Below are 17,389 nucleotides of genomic sequence, written 5' to 3'. Positions count from 1 at the left end.
TTGATTTCATTTTTCAGTTTAAAATAAAAAGAAATGAAATATTTGTCTTTCTTTTCTTCTTATTTCTTGCAAATGGAATCTACAATTTTCTCCAAACTAGCATGTGATATATCTGACAATTTATGGGCTAGTATATTTGTTTTAAATTTTTTGTTTGTTTCTCCAAACTGATTATTTACTTTATTCTCAAGACAAAGTGGGTACAAACAACTCTCTGTAAATGTGGATTCCCCTTTTTTATGCTAAATGTAGACAGAACACATCAACTCATAAAACTCTTCTCAATATCTCTGAGAAATGCAGACAAAAGTTGTAACTTTCTGCATTCGACTTTTGAATATGAAAAAAGTTAGATACTTTAGCATATATATCATCCCTAAATTATGGTTTCTTACTTTTTCATTGGTCTTCTCGATACGCTGACTTATAATCTTTGACTCCTAAACTCCTTTTAATTTATTTGATTGACAAGTAACACCTAGACTTTGAAAATTTGTAACTAATCACTCATGTTAGCATTACGTGATCTACGGTACCGTGTATATGTTATATAATAGAGATAACAAAGTATGTAGACTATTCCAATATAATACGTTTAAGTCTCTAAGACAAGTTCATACAACATTGGCCCCACGTATATCAAATTTGCTGACACTTGAGAAGTTAAATGAACCAAGTAGAAAGAGTGAAAACAATAGAGAACAAATATTGTGTACAAGTCTAGTGATATTCGCGAAAAAAAAAATGTCTAGTGATATTCGTTTTACTCAATCTCAATGGTAAAATAAATCATTCAATCTAGTAATCTACTACTAAGGGAATTTTTTAACATCTTTTTCTATCGACGTGAGAGATAGGATTGAAACACACAATTCTCAACCTCTGCTTTGATACCATAAAAAATGATGAAAGTAAATACAACTTTTCCAATCATATGTCTCTCCCTCATTTCAATATTATGTCCTTGTAAACACATTATATATGATCTTATTTTGATGAACTTTGATATAACTATTATTAAAAACGCATTCAAAGGCCAAACACTAGCTTTCTAAAAAGTCATTCATCATATCAAACTAAGAAAATCATAGTATAAACTTCTCAACGAAATCAACATCATATTCTACAAGATAATATTCTTTGCGACCTATTTTGTGAAATTATGAACAACTAACCATCTCACTTTGGGAAGCTTTAGAATGTGACAAGAAAGATAGAGAAGTTTGCCTAAATTATTAATTTCAATTTCGTCACTACCCACCTATTGGTCTGATTTACCAGAATCCAATCTAAAGTCCATATATTTTTTAAAATACTTTTAATTGAATATTCATCAGAATTTTGGAAACTTCTAACCGTAAGAATAAATGTTAGATTACTAATTATGGGTGAATTGAGAATTCTTTATCCAACTTATCATTTATATAGCAAAAACATCCCCCAACTGACAACAATTTTGAGTAAAACTTTATAATCTTTCTTATAGCCATATACGACAGAGAAGGGACATGTAAAGGAAAATATTTTGTCTATACAGAAATTTATGTTTTCCTTTGCATTTGTAACATATTTATACCACTAATATTCTATCAAATAGTTTCAGTCAAAATTAATTTATCTATAATGGCAGTTGCGTATTGTGTGTGTTACGAAACTATTACGACAATAGAGTTTTTTTTTCTCCGAACATTCATATATCCTTAAATAACCCATGAATAAAAAAACATATGAATGGGAATCATTCATACGTATGTTGTTAGGTACGTGTATACGCACATTCATATCAAAACACAAGAATAAATTCTATACAATAAATGCAAAAATTCGTTTGTATTGTAATTTGCCTCATAAAACAATGGTGGGTTGAGAGGAACAAAGAAAGCTTGTACAGTAAATAACCAAATGGCTGAAGAAGCCAAATGTGCCAACAATAAGAGGACCCACTTCACACCAACACCTTCACGCTTCTTTCTATCTTCTCTTTGCTTACTAGATTTTCTCCTTTTTAATCTCTTCCTTAAACAAAAAAGCTGTTTTCAAACTTAAACTAAAAAGCTTCATATTGTCACCACATTAATTCCAAGAAAATTCGCATTAATGCTCTGCAAAATTTAATGATTTTAAAATTAACATTTGTTCCTTTATTCAAGAAAAATTCGCATTAATTTATTTATTTAAGAGATGATTACCTAAAATGGTGTGTATAAATTGCAAAATTAGCTCTGTTGTTCTGCTAGGAGAGTTAATGGAGAAAGAGGGTGTTACCATTACCAGTACAACTATAGTTGCAGAGTTCAGGGGTTCCTTGGAGTAGCATTAAAGTCTCAAAGGAGAGAAAAATAAAAAAAAAATACATTAAAGACAAATTGAGTCTTTTCTCATAAATGGTTTCTTTGTAGTGTTTATGATTTGTTTTTACAGAGAAAAGATCTAAAAAGAGAACAAAGATATGGTTTATTTTCGTCAGATTTTTCTCATGATCATTGTAGTTTCATTACACTGCTGCAAAGTTAGATTCTTTTGCATTGTTGCTAATGCTAAAGAGCTTGATGACTGGAAGGTGTTAACGGTGGAAAACGGTGAAAGATACCGAACCCATGTCGGAAGATACGCCGGAGAAGAGGGCGGCGAGAAGATAAAGCTTCGAGTTTTGGAAAAGTTTCGAGCTTTACTCGATTTGATTAAACCCTCTACTTCACGGAGAAGAAATCTCGCCGAGTCTGCTTCTTTCTCTCCTTGGCCGGCGCCGTCGCCGTCTCCGTTTCCCAACGGTGGTCCAATCGAATCTCCGGCGTATCCTCCAGCTCCTCCACGACCGATTCCTCCACATCTCCGTCGTCCGTTACCTCAACGGACCCATCCATTGGAACAACCCGAGATTCAACGGCGAAAACATGAGAAAGGAGGAACATTTAAGAAGATTCTTGTACCTGTCGTTGCTTCCACAGCTTCTGCAATCGGTTTCGTAGTATGTGTCGTTGGAGTGTTCTGTCTCTGCGCGAGAAGAAAAAGGAAAATGAACGGTAAAACGCTGTCGTTTAAAAGGAAAAAGGGAAAATCTCAAAGCTCGACGAGGAAGGTTAGTGTAAACCCTACTCTCGATTTCTTGTACCTAAACTCACTAGGAGTTGACTTGGAGAGACAAAACTCTGTTTCTGTTAAAGAAATACGAGAAACAGAGAAGGATTTGAACGGTATCAATGGTGGATTGCTTGAAGAAGAGGTAAAGAGAAGTATAGAAACAGAGATCTCACATGATTGGGACAATGCTAGTAGTTATTCGACCAAAGAGATTGTGTCGGTGCACGAAAATGATGAAGAACAAACAGTAAACTCTGTTTCTGTTCCTGTTGTTGTAATCAATGATTCTTCAGACGATGATGAGTCTTTTCATTCCGTTGGTGGTGGCTCTCAGTATTCAAATCCAAGATTGTCAAATGCTTCCTCTGCTTCTGGTAGTGTTAACGTTGGTTCCTCTCAACGCTTCTCAGAACACAAATTGGATATTCCTGAATGTTCTAGAAGCGACTTCGGAATCTCTGTATCTGCTCCACCACCACCACCTCCACCGCCTCCACCGCTTCCGCAGTTCTCTAACAAACGTATTCACACCCTGTCTTCGCCAGAAACCGCTAATCTTCAGACGCTTTCGTCGCAATTATGTGAAAAACTTTGTGCTTCTTCCTCGAAGACAAGCTTTCCGATCAATGTACCAAATTCTCAACCGCGTCCACCGCCACCACCGCCCCCGCCACAACAGCTTCAAGTAGCTGGAATTAATAAAACGCCTCCACCGCCATTGTCTCTTGATTTTTCTGAGCGTAGACCATTAGGCAAAGACGGAGCTCCATTGCCTAAACTGAAGCCACTTCACTGGGATAAAGTCAGGGCTACACCAGACCGGACTATGGTTTGGGATAAGCTCAGAACAAGCTCTTTTGAGTAAGTTTTTAACTAGCCACAATCAACAAAATGTTTTTCATGAATGTGTGATTATGTGGTCTTGTGGTTATTCAGATTAGACGAAGAGATGATTGAGTCACTGTTTGGATATACGATGCAAAGCTCAACGAAGAATGAGGAAGGGAAGAGCAAAACTCCATCACCAGGGAAACACCTTCTTGAACCTAAAAGACTTCAGAATTTTACCATTCTCTTGAAAGCTCTCAACGCAACCGCGGACCAAATCTGCTCTGCCTTGGGGAAAGGTAAACTAATATCAACCAAAATCAATCCATTGAGGAGCTGATCTGATGTTAAAATGTTTATCTGTAGGGGAAGGCTTGTGTTTACAGCAACTAGAAGCGTTGGTGAAGATGGTGCCGACTAAAGAAGAAGAGTTGAAGCTGCGTAGCTACAAAGGAGCCGTGGATGAGCTTGGCTCAGCTGAGAAGTTTCTCAGAGCTCTTGTTGGAGTTCCATTTGCGTTTCAGAGAGCTGAAGCAATGCTTTATAGAGAAACGTTTGAAGATGAAGTGGTTCATCTCAGAAACTCCTTCTCCATGCTTGAGGTATTACAGTGTTTACTTTATATTCGTTTATTGATTTCTTGCACTTCAAGTTACGGTGATTAACACTTAAAAGTACTTTACTAGGAAGCTTGCAAGGAGCTTAAATCAAGCAGGTTATTCTTGAAGCTTCTAGAAGCTGTCCTAAAGACTGGAAACAGGATGAATGTAGGAACCATACGCGGTGGTGCAAAAGCATTCAAGCTCGATGCTCTGCTTAAACTCTCTGATGTTAAAGGCACAGATGGAAAGACTACTCTGCTTCATTTTGTTGTACAAGAGATCTCTAGGTCTGAAGGAATCAGGGTTTCAGACAGCATCATGGGACGGATCATGAACCAGAGATCAAACAAGAACCGAACACCTGAGGAGAAAGAGGAGGATTACAGAAGGATGGGGCTCGATCTCGTCTCGGGTCTAAACACAGAGCTACGAAACGTGAAGAAGACGGCAACGATTGATCTGGAAGGTCTTGTTACCTCGGTGTCCAATCTGAGAGATGGGTTGGGGCAGTTGAGCTGTCTTGCGAGTGAGAAGCTGAAAGGGGACGAAGAAAACAGAGCATTTGTTAGTTCGATGAGCTCGTTTTTGAGATACGGCGAGAAGAGCTTGGAGGAATTGAGGGAAGACGAGAAGAGGATAATGGAGAGGGTTGGAGAGATTGCAGAGTATTTTCATGGAGATGTGAGAGGAGATGAGAAGAACCCATTGAGGATCTTTGTGATTGTAAGGGATTTTCTAGGGATGTTGGATCATGTTTGTAGAGAATTGAGGTGTGTTAGGGTTCCCAATAGCCCTAGCCCTTTGGCTCCGTTTCGATGAGCAATGTTGACTATGAACAGAGGTGTGACTGTTTGGTTTCTGTAGGAATTTTTTTTATGAAATTTCTGAGTTGTTTATGATAACCGAGCGGTTTTGGGGTTTATTGTGGACTAGAGGTGGGCAGAGATTCAGACTTTGAGTCTATGGATGAAGATGGACAAATATGTATATGGATTTGTATATGTATCATACGCTAAAATCATTGATTCATGAGAGACGTCAACATTTCTATGGATAATCCAGAGTTTGGTACTTATTCCGTTTCTTGTTTCAAAGAACTACATACATCATCATATACACATCAATGAGGTTGATAACAAGGTTCTAGTTATAATATCATGATACTGAACACAACAACTTCATTACACAAAACGACAATGCTTACGGGAGTGTGATGGATGAGCTCGAGTGCTTCGATGTTTGTTTTGCCCAATAGTCATCATGAACCCCTCGTGCTTGTATATATGAAGCCTTTCTATGGATTCTTTTTATTCTTACAACTAATTTTGTTGATTTTTACCTTGATGAGGTTGAAGGGTGAAATGTTGTGAATGGAACGTCGAGATATATTTCATTGTTGAGATATTCTTGATTAGCTCATTTCATATAGACATCTTTCTAATGTTTCTTAAGTTGCGAGTTCGATTTTCACAAATAGTTTAATAATTTATATACAAAGAGATTTTAAGAGCACAAATAATTAAATTATGTATTTTTATTCCAACCAAAAAATTTTGAGTATTAAATGTCCAAATAAAAATTTAAGAATATTTTTGTTAGTTAAGATAGTTAAAATTAAAATATGGGATACTATAATGATTACATGCCGATTATATATGTTAGGTGATTGTCTTGGTACGCTTTGTTTAAGTTTGGTACGGGCATTATACCAGAATTATCTGGCTATATATATTGATCATATAAATCAAATATTTAGACAAACACGTTTTATTCAATAAAATGCGTTTTATAAGGCATTCACATATCTTATAACTTACATTCCCATTGCTACCAATACTGCTTCTTTACTATCAACGCCTTGTTTCTTTTAGCAATTTGGATTCTCTGGATTACAAGGTTTTACTATGCATTTTGGATCTCTTGGATTGCAAGGAGGATCATCGTGAAGATATCCACTGCCTCTGTTTGGCTTAATGGCACCTTGTTCCATTCTGCAATTTGGATTCTCTGGATTACAAGGTTTTACTATGCACTTTGGATCTCTTGGGTTGCAAGGAGGATCATCGTGAAGATATCCACTGCCTCTGTTTGGCTTAATGGCACCTTGTTCCATTCTGCAATTTGGATTCTCTGGATTACAAGGTTTATCTATGCACTTTGGATCTCTTGGATTGCAAGGAGGATTATCGTGAAAAAATCCACTGCCTCTATTTGTATGCACGCCGCCACCATTTGTATCCATTGTCCTACCTTTCACAAGATCATGTCCTTCAAATGTGATTATATTTAAATATATGTTAGTCCAACATAATTTGTCAAAAAAGTACTGCATAAGATTAATTTCTATTCGGTAGGTTTCACATATAAGGTTAATGGCAATATATGTTCAGAAAGTAATGATTTTGAAACTTCATAATTTCTATGATGAAATATTTTTCCCCATTCTCGGTCATGCCTCTTATTCATAAATTTTCATTTTCTTATTTTTAAATTGCATAGAGTTATGATTTTCCATTATTCAGGTATTAAACTACAAATTGAAAAGTGTATTAAAAAAACTACAGACGGGAAAATAAATATACTTACCAAAGACAAGAACAAGAAGAGAAACCAAAAACAAAAGCTGAAAGGAAACGTTCTTCATCTTCCAACGAAAACTGTTACGGTGTATTTTGCTTTTAGTGATGAAGCTTAAGTAACCTTCGTCGTTTTTTTATAATGCAATGTACGTTGTGGGGTTTTAACCAAAAGAAGGAATGTACGTTTTGGGTTTGACCAGAAAATCTTAAGAGTTAATACTAATTGATTTGAGTTTGACTACACTAACTATATATGGTACGCGGTACTATACTACTATATATTTCAAAACTGTTGATGGAATAAAATCAAATGTTAAGGTAAGTTAACATGTATTATCTACTACAAAATGATAAGATTATATCTCAAATTTGATACACGATTCTTTCTTATTAAATGAGTTCTCTGAAGGCCTCAGAAATATAATTGGCTAATGAAAGCCACGTGTACATAGAGACTGATTGGAGGGAAAAAACGTTGAATTGAGGAAACTCCCACCAGTCCTAATCTTCTGATCTTAGGTGAAACGATTTTTATTCTCCTTTTTTTTTGAAAATTGATTTTCTATTGAATAGGCACGAGAAAGAAAAATAAATACACAAAGTTCCAAACACACATGAGTGAACCAAATCATTATAGGAAAAAGGAGTAAATCACGACGAAAAAAAGAGAGGATTAAATCAAACCATTTCCAAAAGGCCAAAAGTTGCTTGACATAGGGTCTTTGTTTTGATCAATTGCAACTGCAATTTCAATTATACTACAAGCAACCATGTATACTTTAATCTTTCTTAATTATGCGGACATAAAAGTTGTGTCGTCTTCTTAGAAAATACCAAACTGGCTTGAAGAGAAAGTTAGGGTTTGTTCGATAAACGACATGGCTCCAAAATCAAGCAACAGTGAGATGAAGGATGGATCTTCGAGCGACCCAGAACTGACATAGTCCATTGAAACTTCTACCCGCGTTGCCTCATCGTTCATGGTGAAGCGCAGGGCCGAAATTCCCAACATATATCTTGCTCATGCTGAAGAAACCAATTTTTACTTGAATTTATTATACATACTTTGCCACGTTTTGGGTTTTGACTTCTTTCCATATTTATCAGCAACTAATTTTTCTGTTTATTTTGTCTATTAATGTTTGATTGAAAGGCAATGGAAGAGAGACCATTTCCAAGTTGATGGAAGAGAATAATATCATATCTTATTTACTATTTAGCATTGTACTGTGAATAGTCATTAATTAAAGAGGGTTAAGTCTCTGTTGGAATTTTCAGTTAGATTATAAAACAAAGTTGTTTTGTATAAGAAAAATCAAACAAATGTGTTCCTCAAATTCCTTTAAAAAAAAAAAAAAAAAAAGAATCACACAAATATGAGACTACAAGCTAAAATATTTTAATGATAAACTGTTGGCTAGGCTTCTTCTCTACAAAAGAAAACCAAATTGGCTTGAAAAGGAATTTAGGGTTTTGAAAAAAATCGACATGGCTCCAAAATCATGCGACGGCGAGGTAAATGATGGATCTTCGAGCGACGTAAATGTGATGGAACCAATGGAAACATCCACCGGCGTTGGCCTATCTTTTCTGGGGAAGCGCAGGGCCGAAACCCCCAACCCTGGTGAAAGCGAGCAAATAGCTGACGAGGACGGAGAAGAATACGAATCAGTCGAGGACGTTGTTGTGGAAGACGATCGAATCAGAGGAGGAAGGTGACGAAGAGAGTCACAGGGATGAGGAGGATAGTGAGCCGGAATGGGGTTATGATAGCTTCGATGGCCGAGAGTATCATTCCTCTGATCAGATGGGGTATTCGGACAAGGAGTTTGATGAGAAATGTCGTTATTATAGACGCCAAGTCATCCTAACAAGGTATTCTCGAGTAGAAAATGATTCATTCGGATTTTCGTGTATGTTGTTGTTAATCACGTATCTTTGGTTTGTTTAGGGTTTCTTTGAGCCGTCAGACCGTTTTCCTCCCCTCTGGGGTGGAATTAGTTCGCTCTACGATCTTGAAGCGAACGCTGGGAAAGGCCTTACCGTCCGTGAATTCTGCGCTAACTTGACATCTTCATGTCTCAACAAGTATAACCAAGAAGTGGCAAGTTGTTCACTTTTAATTTGGTTCTAATCATGGCTATTAGATTCCTAATTATGTGTGTATATCTAAATCAATTATGTCTTGTTGTTTTTAGGGATTGAATGTGAAGTTGGAACATATCTTGAGGGCGAATTACAACCCTGGCTCCATGTCCAAGTTTTACATTACATTTGCTGCAAGAGAGTCTGATTCTCCAGATGCACCTTCAGAGGAGTATCAAGCTAAGGCCGCATGGTCTGCAGCCGAGAAGACTTATCCCATCTTTTGTAGACCAAGTCCTCTACAAAAGTGACCACTCATATAGACTATACACGTTACGGTTTAGGCTCTTAATTTTGTTTAAAGGGTGTATTACTAATTGTTATATATTAATTAATAACAAAAAATAAACAGTTAAGACTAGAGTATACACTAAGTTGAACATATTGGAATCATAATGCAAATATATAGATAACAAAATAATTTAAAAACTGATGAGGAATCATTTTTTTTGTCTGATGGCACAAACGCAAATAAGTGTCACGGACGATAAATTACTATGAATTGTGTTATCTATGCGTTTAGCTTCTTGTTAGAAAAAAAATAAAAAACCCAAATTGAATTGAAAGGTGAATCTAAGGTTTACTCAATCATCGAGATGGCTCCTAAATCAAGCGACGGTGAGACCAAGTATGGATCTTCAAGCGACGGCGAGATCAAGTGTGGATCTTCAAGCGAAAACCAATCAACGGAGTCAATGGAAATTACCACGGGAGATGAATCTTCTATGCTGGGGAAGCGCAAGGTTGAAACCACCGACCTGGAGGATCCCGATGAAAATGACGAGGAGGATCCCGATGAAAACGACGAGGAGGATAGTGAAAGTGATAGTGATTCCGAATGGGATAAGGATAGCTTCGATGGCCGAGAGTATCATTCCTCTGATGATCAGAGAGAGTATGCCACCAAGGACCTTGAGAAGAGGGCCCGTTTTTACAAGCGCACGGTCATCGAAACCAAGGTATTCATCTGTCTATCACCCTTTTCCATCTCTATACGTATCGAATTTTGCTAAATGGGTCATTATAAAATCTCAAGTAACTTAGTAGTTTGTTTTGGTTTTAGGTTTTTTGAGTCAAGTGCCGAATTCCCACCTTACCTATGGGGTGGAATTGCCACACTCCGTGGTCTGGATGAAAAGATGCGTACAGGTGTGACAGTTCGTCAGTTTCTAGGAAACATGGCATCTCTCTTTGTGTTGACAAATATAACAAACGACAGGTAACAACATCTCTCTACTTTGGCTTTTCAGAGTCCTAGCTAGTTTATATTTATGAGATATGACCCATTAATTATTCTTGTCTCTTTTTTCCAGGGATTTAATGTGAAGTTGGATCATGTTTTGAGGGCTAATTTCAACCCAGGGGGCAGGACAACGTACTACATCACTTTTGCTGCAAGAGAGTCTGATTCTCCTGATGCACCTCTAGTGGAGTATCAAGCTAAGGTGGATTGGTCTGCAGGCAAGACTTATCCCATCCTTTGCAGACCCACTTCACCTAAATTGGGTAATCTTTTTTCACCTCTCATATTCAGATTTTAACATGTAGTTTTGTATAGTTGACCCAGAAAAAAGAACACGTAGTTTTGTATATATATATATTTAGATTGATCAGATATGGAGTATCAAAAACAATGTGGTTTCTTGACTTGTTAGATTGATCAATTAACCACTCTGATTGTTATCTCGTAAATTCTGCATATAGTATACTGGTTTTTGTCCGCTTGATATATAAGCCTAAGAAGTTACAATTACCATCTGATTTTGCTGTTTTTTTTTTGTTCTGTCAATCTGTTAGTTGAAGTTGATGGAGGAGCTCAATTGAAAAAGGTATCCGAGGAGATCATCAATTGAAAGAGGCAGCCAAGGTGATGAAAGAGAGTAGTTGAAGAATTTCATAAGGTTACAAATCTTGTAGACCAAGTCATAAGGATACTTGTTTATTCTAAGTTTCTAGCGAATCTAGTAGGGACCAAGTCATAAGGATCTATAAATTAAACATTTTAGATGTTGAACAAAATAAAAATAGACGTGAACATAAACGGAGAAAAAAACGTAGACGGGAATGGATACCATCTGTGGGAGTAGCTAGTTTACACTGCTAAGCATTAAATATTTGAAACAAACAATCCTTAAATAACACAATAACTAATGGTCAACAATGTCCAAATCTTTTTGACTATATTAAACAGAAACTGAATTTTCAGTGTTCTTTGTCATTTTGTAAATTGATGGAATCTTGATAAACCTTCTAAAAATTATGCGTGCATGGGTTTCAACTCAATACGTCAAAGTCAAAACCATCTCACTCGGGTTTCTTGGCTCAACTCAATACGTCAAAGTTAAATCATTTATGTTGAGATTTTTGTTTTCGTTTTCTAACGCGTTTGAGTTCTTTCTATCTTGTTGACTATGATCAGTATGATGAAATACATATCAAATAATACAACAATAACAAGATATAAAATTATTGGAAATAATCGAAGTAATCAATTTCTAAGCATAGATATCATCTTCACAAGGAGCTGATGGCTCATGTCTAATATTTCCCCAAACTCCTAATCTACAACCCTCATGAACCCTAGCAATATCCGAATTACATCCTCTGATTTGTCCCCTAAAAATACATCCAAATCTAAACCCTAAACATATACTACCCTTTGGTTTTCCGGTCTCGGTTATGACCTGATAATTTATATTGGTATGCTCGGTTATGGTCTTCTCTTCATTCAGGTGCCGCAATTGCTTTACCGGTATGAAAAGTTTCCCAACGACTTGGTCGGACCCGAAAAATCTCTTACACTTGATTTGAAACACAAACACTGACTCATTCCTTCGAACCTTGTCATCTTCTATATAGAATTTCATACGATAATTCCACCGTAAGAATTTCTTATCCCATGCAGCAGCTGGAGTGACTTGCTTGTCACGTGAACCACGTGTGACCGAGACGGAAACATAGACAGTTGGTCTGAACAAAAGATTGATGGAGTTGAGATCTTGAGCTGATAGAACGTTAATCTCCACCGGTTGATAATACTCCATTATAATCAGTAGAAGAAGAAGAGATGAGTAACTTAGAAAGAGGAGGTTTCGGGATTATAAAAGTTGTTTGATTAAGGGTCCTAGTATAACTACGAATCTTTTATATATATCGTTTTAAGGATTTGCATCCAAATCAAAAAGCTTTTGGTATATTATTTTGTTGGGTCAAAATCATTATTTATTGTTGAAATTATGCTATAGATAAATACTTTTTATTATTATTATTTTTTATCAAGCAGTCTTAAAATATAATAAAGGATAAATCAGTAGTTTAGATGTCAATCTGAAATATTTTGTAGAGAGGCTGATCAGTTTCAAACACCGCCCGTAACTGAAATAATATTGATAAAAACTAAACTAAAACAAAACCGAAAAAGAACTGATATATAGTACAATCACGATGAATCGAAACTATAAGAAATTTGTATTAAAAAAAGATTTTCCTTAAAAAACTTTTACGATTATTAGTATGATCATGACTAAAAAATCCTCTACAACATCGAAAATTGTCTATCTTGTTGGAAAAATATCAATTGGACAAGAGAAAATATATTTGCTAGATCCGATAATATCTGATTTCAAATAAACTAAACTAGATTTTAACCCGCGGTATACCGCGGGATGATTTATTTTTTAAAAGTAATATATATTAAAACTTGCAAATTTTATTTTTATAAAATATTTATATTTTACAATTTATGATTGTTATTAAGTATTTATATATATTAATTGTTATTAAAAATAATAAATTAAAGATTTAACCCGTATTGAAACAGTGGATTAATTATATTTTACTTTTTATTAATGTTGATTCAAAAATTCGTCTTGCCAAAAAGTCATTTATTTTATTAATATTAATTTTATTTATGATATGACTTTGAATTATAATCTAAACATTTTAGCTAATAACTTAGGAGTGTACCATATTTATTTAATAGGGGCCGAATGCACTTTTACCAAAATCCACCAAAAAAGTCTTGCAAAAATACTATAGACCCAAATGTACCATATTTTTTTTTGTGCTAATTTTTATGTGATTAAGATTTAATTGATTTCGTATATAAAATATTAAATCGTTTTACGAACTTATTTGTTTATAATTTGGTAACAGATAGATATTTGAATATTCAGTATATTTTGCTTTAGTTTAGGAAATTTTTGATGACCCGTCTTTAAATCCAATAAGCCCTATAATTAAGAGATGAATATTGTCGTTAAATAATTTTGATAATCTTAATGATGTCATTAAAAGATTTTGTTTTTGATTAAATTTTTCTAATGGCATGTAATTAATTACAAAAAGTAAGGTTATGTACTTTCCAAATAATATAGTAGGATATTGTTATGCTCTAAAATGTTAGATCTAATATCAAACGCGCAGAATTAAAACGCATTTGGTTTCAGTTTTCATGCAAATTTGGTTAATTGTTTTTTTTTTTTTTTTTTTGCAGTTTGATATTGGCTTTAAAATAGGAAACCAATAAAGTTTTTTTTTTTTTGGCAAACTGGAAACCAGTAAAGTTAGAAAAACATTCTGGTTTAAAATCGGTTTATATGTCAAATGTGGATATTTAGAGAAAGAGAGATGTTCTATTCACTTTGAATTTTGATACCCTTCTCCAGATAATACTAGTTAATAATACCTAAGGACAGACTTTTGTTTTTCTTTAATGTAATCTTTCATAAGGAATGATAAGGGACGTAACCCAACAAACCCGTGACGTTGGCCACAGCATCGTTACACCTTGTTAACAGCTCCATCATCTGCAGGGAGATGTCCACCTTAAGCTGTGACGGGTCTAGTGGTGGCTCGACGTGGTCCACTTGGTTATTTACAGGCTTTGGTTCTGAGTCTTGTGAAGAGAGAGGAAGAATCGAAACCGAAAATGGTGACTCTGTTTCTTTCTCACCCAACATGAATTTCACTCGTACTGTTCTGTGGTTACCATTACGGTTATTGCCTGGTTTTTTCAAACAAGACTTGAGCTGGATGTTTGGTTGGTGAACCGGCGGTGCTTGCTCTAGTAGCTGGTTCAATGGTTTAGTGATGGGTTTGTCTGTCTTGGGCCTCTTGGCTTTCTTCAGTTCATGATCTCCGGATGCAGAAGAAGCTTTCATGTCACGGAGAAAGTATGTCACATTCACATTGCCAAAGAGAGATTTGCTTCCTGATACATATCTTAAGGCAGTCTGCGCATCGAGTTTATACAGGAAGCCAACACGGCAGATCGAGGATTTCCAGGAAACTCTGATGGCTGATTGATCCAACTGTCCAAAGCGTCCAAACCTCGCCTTAAGCAGATCAATGGAAGGGAGAGATTCACCAGGAGGAAACATCATGACCAGCATTGTTGGCTCAACTACCATTGCAGATGGACCCGTCTTCTTTTCTTGTTGAACTATAGCTGGTTTGGCATTGATGGGAACTCGACATTGGTCTCTTACTGGATTTAAAGGTGCAAGACTTGATCTCTTTGTTGCATCTTGGTTTGTTTTCTTGTCAGAAGCCAGTGGTTTGAACTGAATGGTTTTCTTTAGCTTCTTAGTTGATGGGACATCTTGTTGACTGTCAGACGATATGCGGTTTCTCCCAGCCTTTGATTGTTCATTAGCTCTGCACAAAGTCTTTGCAGATTTTGACAGTTTTGTTGCGGAAGGAGATGTGGCCAAGCTTTTCTGGTAAACATGTGATCGGAAATGAAAAAAGAACTGCCTTATAACTCTAAAAGAACTTCTATCTGAGGATCCAAAGAGAGGGTCAAGCGAGAGAGCTAGCAAATTACTCAACAGCTGCAGACCATCAAGTTTCACTATCAACATATTGGAGCGTCTCTTTGCTGAATCTACTTGTGACGATTTCTTGGCCCAAGCTTCTCCAGAAGATAACGCTTTCCTCTTATCTGGAGTGTCACGGTTCAGCTCTGACACATACTCTTTCTTCTTTTTCTTTGGTTCTGGAGGACAATTCTCAGATTTCATTTCGCCAGAAGACCGTTTCACGACATTGCCTTTCTTGATCCCAACTCCTGCAGAAAATTTCCCACCACTAAAAAGCTTGAGAGAGCTTTTGTTAGATCTAGAATTTGTTCCAGTCTCATCTTGTTTAAGGCTTTTCATTGGTTCAAATTTCTCCTGATCTGGAAATAGAGTTGCTTTTTCTCCCATTCTCACATCTGACTCTTGAGCTAAACCCTTGTCATCATCACGAGAGAGCTTTGAAACAGAGGATTTCTTTCCAGGAATATTACCACTTGAAGAGGTGAAGTTCATGCTGACAAGCCCAGTCTGCTCATGTTTCCTGGGAGTTTGGAGACATGGAGTCCTTCTCTGGAGTAGACGATCCCAAGCTGAAGATCCGTTGATGCCCTGAAACTGAGAAGATTCTTGGACCTGGCCAAATTGAACTGTCATATCACCAGCTTCTTCTCTTCTTTTTGGAAGATATTTGTCTTGTTTAGTAGAATCCTTTACATTCATAGCTTTTGTGTAGCTCTTTGGGTTGCCCAGAGTTTCTGCACTGACCAATGAGCCACTCAAGGGGACTGTAAACACAAGCAATGCATGAGGAAATATGAAATCTATTCCAACCACCCAACACAATGAGATTTCACAATCCAGAATTTAAGATCAAAGATATGCCATATCCTTTTGAGGCATTCTAAGAATACAACTTCATAGCTATAAATCCTACAATAACAACCTTAAGAAAAGCATTTTTGATGTCGAAGGATACCCAAACCACAAAACTCTCGAATGTAGCCTATATGGCTCGAGAAACAGAAAAACAAACTCAACGAGATCACCAATTTATAGAGTACCGTATCTCTGTGATACATAGGAGAAAGATCTAATAAAACTCCATAAAATTCGATTTTGGAAGCAGAAATATTACAAATGTATTCAAAACAATGCCAGGATCGCTGAAAGGTGAATCTACCTCGAAGGGGTGCTCTATTAAGTGGTTCATGTGTCTTCATTAAACAGTATACAGATCTTGCCCTGAAAGCTTGTTCATATGTTTCATCAAACTCCTCAAACACTGCTCTACGGAATGCACAAACCGCTACTTTCTTCTGGAAAGACTTTAAGCTGTCTGTATCACACTCTTGAGGTGCTAATGCACACCGCTTCACAAAAGCTAGAGTTTGCACAGATGAAAAACTATCCCTAGCTTTCTGAATCTGCTTAGAAGAGTAAATAGCTTGGACCTCGTAATCAGGCACGTCTACAGCAAAGTAACCTTGAGCATTAATAGGCCTAAAGTTATACTGATTCCGACATTTACAAGTCAAGCCAAGAGCTGACCTTCTACCTACTTCATTCATAGCTTCTTCCACAGCTTTTGCAAAGTGATCCGAACTAGTTTGCTGTGATTTCTCCTTCACATGAGGTTCAAAAGGGATAAGCTCAGCAGGATCGAACCATCCATAACTATTATCCCCAAAGAAAGCAACCAGAACGTAACCCATCTTCTTCACACGACGAACAGAGGGAGACGCAAAAGCTTCATTGAATATTTGACCTGGCCACCATGGATGTGACTTTACCTTTCCCCAAACCATATCTCCCACTTCAAAACCATAGCTCAATGCCTTCGAATTTCTAGAACCCATTTTCTCCCTCGCAACATAATCGTCAAATTCGGATAAGAAAGATTTGTAGTCCGGAACTCGCCTTTTCTCCATTTTCTTCTCACCAGATTCGTTGCAGAGCTCATAAAATCGGTGATCAGAGTCTCTAATCTCTCTTTTCATTTCACAAAATCTAGGTTCCGTTTCACTGTTAGACACTCGAGAACCTAAATCGACATTTCCATTTCCATCACTTCCAGTGTCTGCAGCAACCGAATCAAGCTCCATAAGGAAAGCTTCGGCCTGATCAATCATTTCAAATTTCCCGGAGCCATTGCCAGAAAAAGTAACGAAACTATCACCAAAAACCCTAGGATTCACATTCACCTCAGCCGAATTCATTTCTCTCTAACCACACTTGAACCCTCGGTGTTAAAGAGCTTTCATAACAATGAAACCCTAGAAACAACTCGAAGCCAGAAGATGCGTAACTTTGTTTAAATCCTGAGATTGTTTGCTGGAAGAGAAAATTTAAGAAA

General features: G+C 36.5%; 5 protein-coding genes and 1 long non-coding RNA gene across 7 annotated transcripts; 2 read left to right on the top strand and 4 right to left on the bottom strand.

The window, feature by feature from the left end:
• Positions 1 to 1,923: 1,923 nt before the first annotated feature.
• Positions 1,924 to 5,578, top strand: AT3G05470 (Actin-binding FH2 (formin homology 2) family protein). Its single transcript, NM_111420.2, has 4 exons — positions 1,924 to 3,942; positions 4,018 to 4,208; positions 4,276 to 4,511; positions 4,596 to 5,578. Exons 1-4 carry the CDS (start codon positions 2,450 to 2,452, stop codon positions 5,328 to 5,330), a joined length of 2,655 nt encoding a protein of 884 aa, NP_187198.1. The 5' UTR covers positions 1,924 to 2,449; the 3' UTR covers positions 5,331 to 5,578.
• A 630-nt stretch (positions 5,579 to 6,208) lies between these two features.
• On the bottom strand, positions 6,209 to 7,207 carry AT3G05460 (sporozoite surface protein-like protein). The gene is made up of 2 exons (NM_111419.4): positions 7,098 to 7,207; positions 6,209 to 6,779 (listed from the first exon to the last, which is right to left on the bottom strand). The coding sequence occupies exons 1-2, from the start codon at positions 7,153 to 7,155 to the stop codon at positions 6,379 to 6,381; spliced, it is 459 nt and encodes a 152-aa protein (NP_566252.1). The 5' UTR covers positions 7,156 to 7,207; the 3' UTR covers positions 6,209 to 6,378.
• A 534-nt stretch (positions 7,208 to 7,741) lies between these two features.
• On the bottom strand, positions 7,742 to 8,062 carry AT3G01645. The gene has a single exon (NR_140849.1). It is a non-coding gene; the product is annotated as an other RNA (long non-coding RNA).
• Positions 8,063 to 8,578: 516 nt separating this feature from the next.
• AT3G05450 (cystatin-like protein) lies at positions 8,579 to 11,088 on the top strand (the record flags this gene model as incomplete). The annotated part of the gene is given in 8 exon segments (NM_111418.4): positions 8,579 to 8,805; positions 8,825 to 8,917; positions 9,042 to 9,138; positions 9,289 to 9,469; positions 9,803 to 10,194; positions 10,309 to 10,392; positions 10,549 to 10,741; positions 11,033 to 11,088. The coding sequence occupies 8 exon segments, from the start codon at positions 8,579 to 8,581 to the stop codon at positions 11,086 to 11,088; spliced, it is 1,323 nt and encodes a 440-aa protein (NP_187196.4).
• A 642-nt stretch (positions 11,089 to 11,730) lies between these two features.
• Positions 11,731 to 12,279, bottom strand: AT3G05440 (C2 domain-containing protein; the record flags this gene model as incomplete). The annotated part of the gene is made up of 2 exons (NM_111417.1): positions 11,731 to 11,805; positions 11,986 to 12,279. The coding sequence occupies 2 exons, from the start codon at positions 12,277 to 12,279 to the stop codon at positions 11,731 to 11,733; spliced, it is 369 nt and encodes a 122-aa protein (NP_187195.1).
• Positions 12,280 to 13,778: 1,499 nt separating this feature from the next.
• On the bottom strand, positions 13,779 to 17,373 carry AT3G05430 (Tudor/PWWP/MBT superfamily protein). Of its 2 annotated transcripts, none has more exons than NM_111416.3 (2): positions 16,217 to 17,373; positions 13,779 to 15,821 (listed from the first exon to the last, which is right to left on the bottom strand). In NM_111416.3, exons 1-2 carry the CDS (start codon positions 17,250 to 17,252, stop codon positions 13,960 to 13,962), a joined length of 2,898 nt encoding a protein of 965 aa, NP_187194.1. In that variant the 5' UTR covers positions 17,253 to 17,373; the 3' UTR covers positions 13,779 to 13,959. The 2 variants fall into 2 exon arrangements, with proteins under 2 accessions (NP_187194.1, NP_001326914.1); NM_001337584.1 differs by having other exon boundaries at positions 13,779 to 15,791.
• Positions 17,374 to 17,389: the final 16 nt, after the last annotated feature.

Source organism: Arabidopsis thaliana, chromosome 3 (genome assembly GCF_000001735.4).
Source record: "Arabidopsis thaliana chromosome 3, partial sequence".
NCBI lineage: Eukaryota > Viridiplantae > Streptophyta > Magnoliopsida > Brassicales > Brassicaceae > Arabidopsis > Arabidopsis thaliana.
The sequence above is the reverse complement of the archived record's forward strand: the minus strand, read 5'-3'. Positions and strand labels throughout refer to the sequence as shown.

Bases quoted from the DNA above. Each gene is read 5' to 3' on its own strand.
- AT3G05460 (NM_111419.4), bottom strand. From the start codon at position 7,155: ATGAAGAACGTTTCCTTTCAGCTTTTGTTTTTGGTTTCTCTTCTTGTT. The intron at 6,780-7,097 runs GTAAGTATATTT...TCACATTTGAAG, and splicing joins TCTTCTTGTTCTTGTCTTTG to GACATGATCTTGTGAAAGGT.
- AT3G05430 (NM_111416.3), bottom strand. From the start codon at position 17,252: ATGAATTCGGCTGAGGTGAATGTGAATCCTAGGGTTTTTGGTGATAGT. The intron at 15,822-16,216 runs GTAGATTCACCT...TTGTGTTTACAG, and splicing joins TAATAGAGCACCCCTTCGAG to TCCCCTTGAGTGGCTCATTG.
- AT3G05470 (NM_111420.2), top strand. From the start codon at position 2,450: ATGGTTTATTTTCGTCAGATTTTTCTCATGATCATTGTAGTTTCATTA. The intron at 3,943-4,017 runs GTAAGTTTTTAA...GTGGTTATTCAG, and splicing joins CTCAGAACAAGCTCTTTTGA to ATTAGACGAAGAGATGATTG. The intron at 4,209-4,275 runs GTAAACTAATAT...GTTTATCTGTAG, and splicing joins CTGCTCTGCCTTGGGGAAAG to GGGAAGGCTTGTGTTTACAG.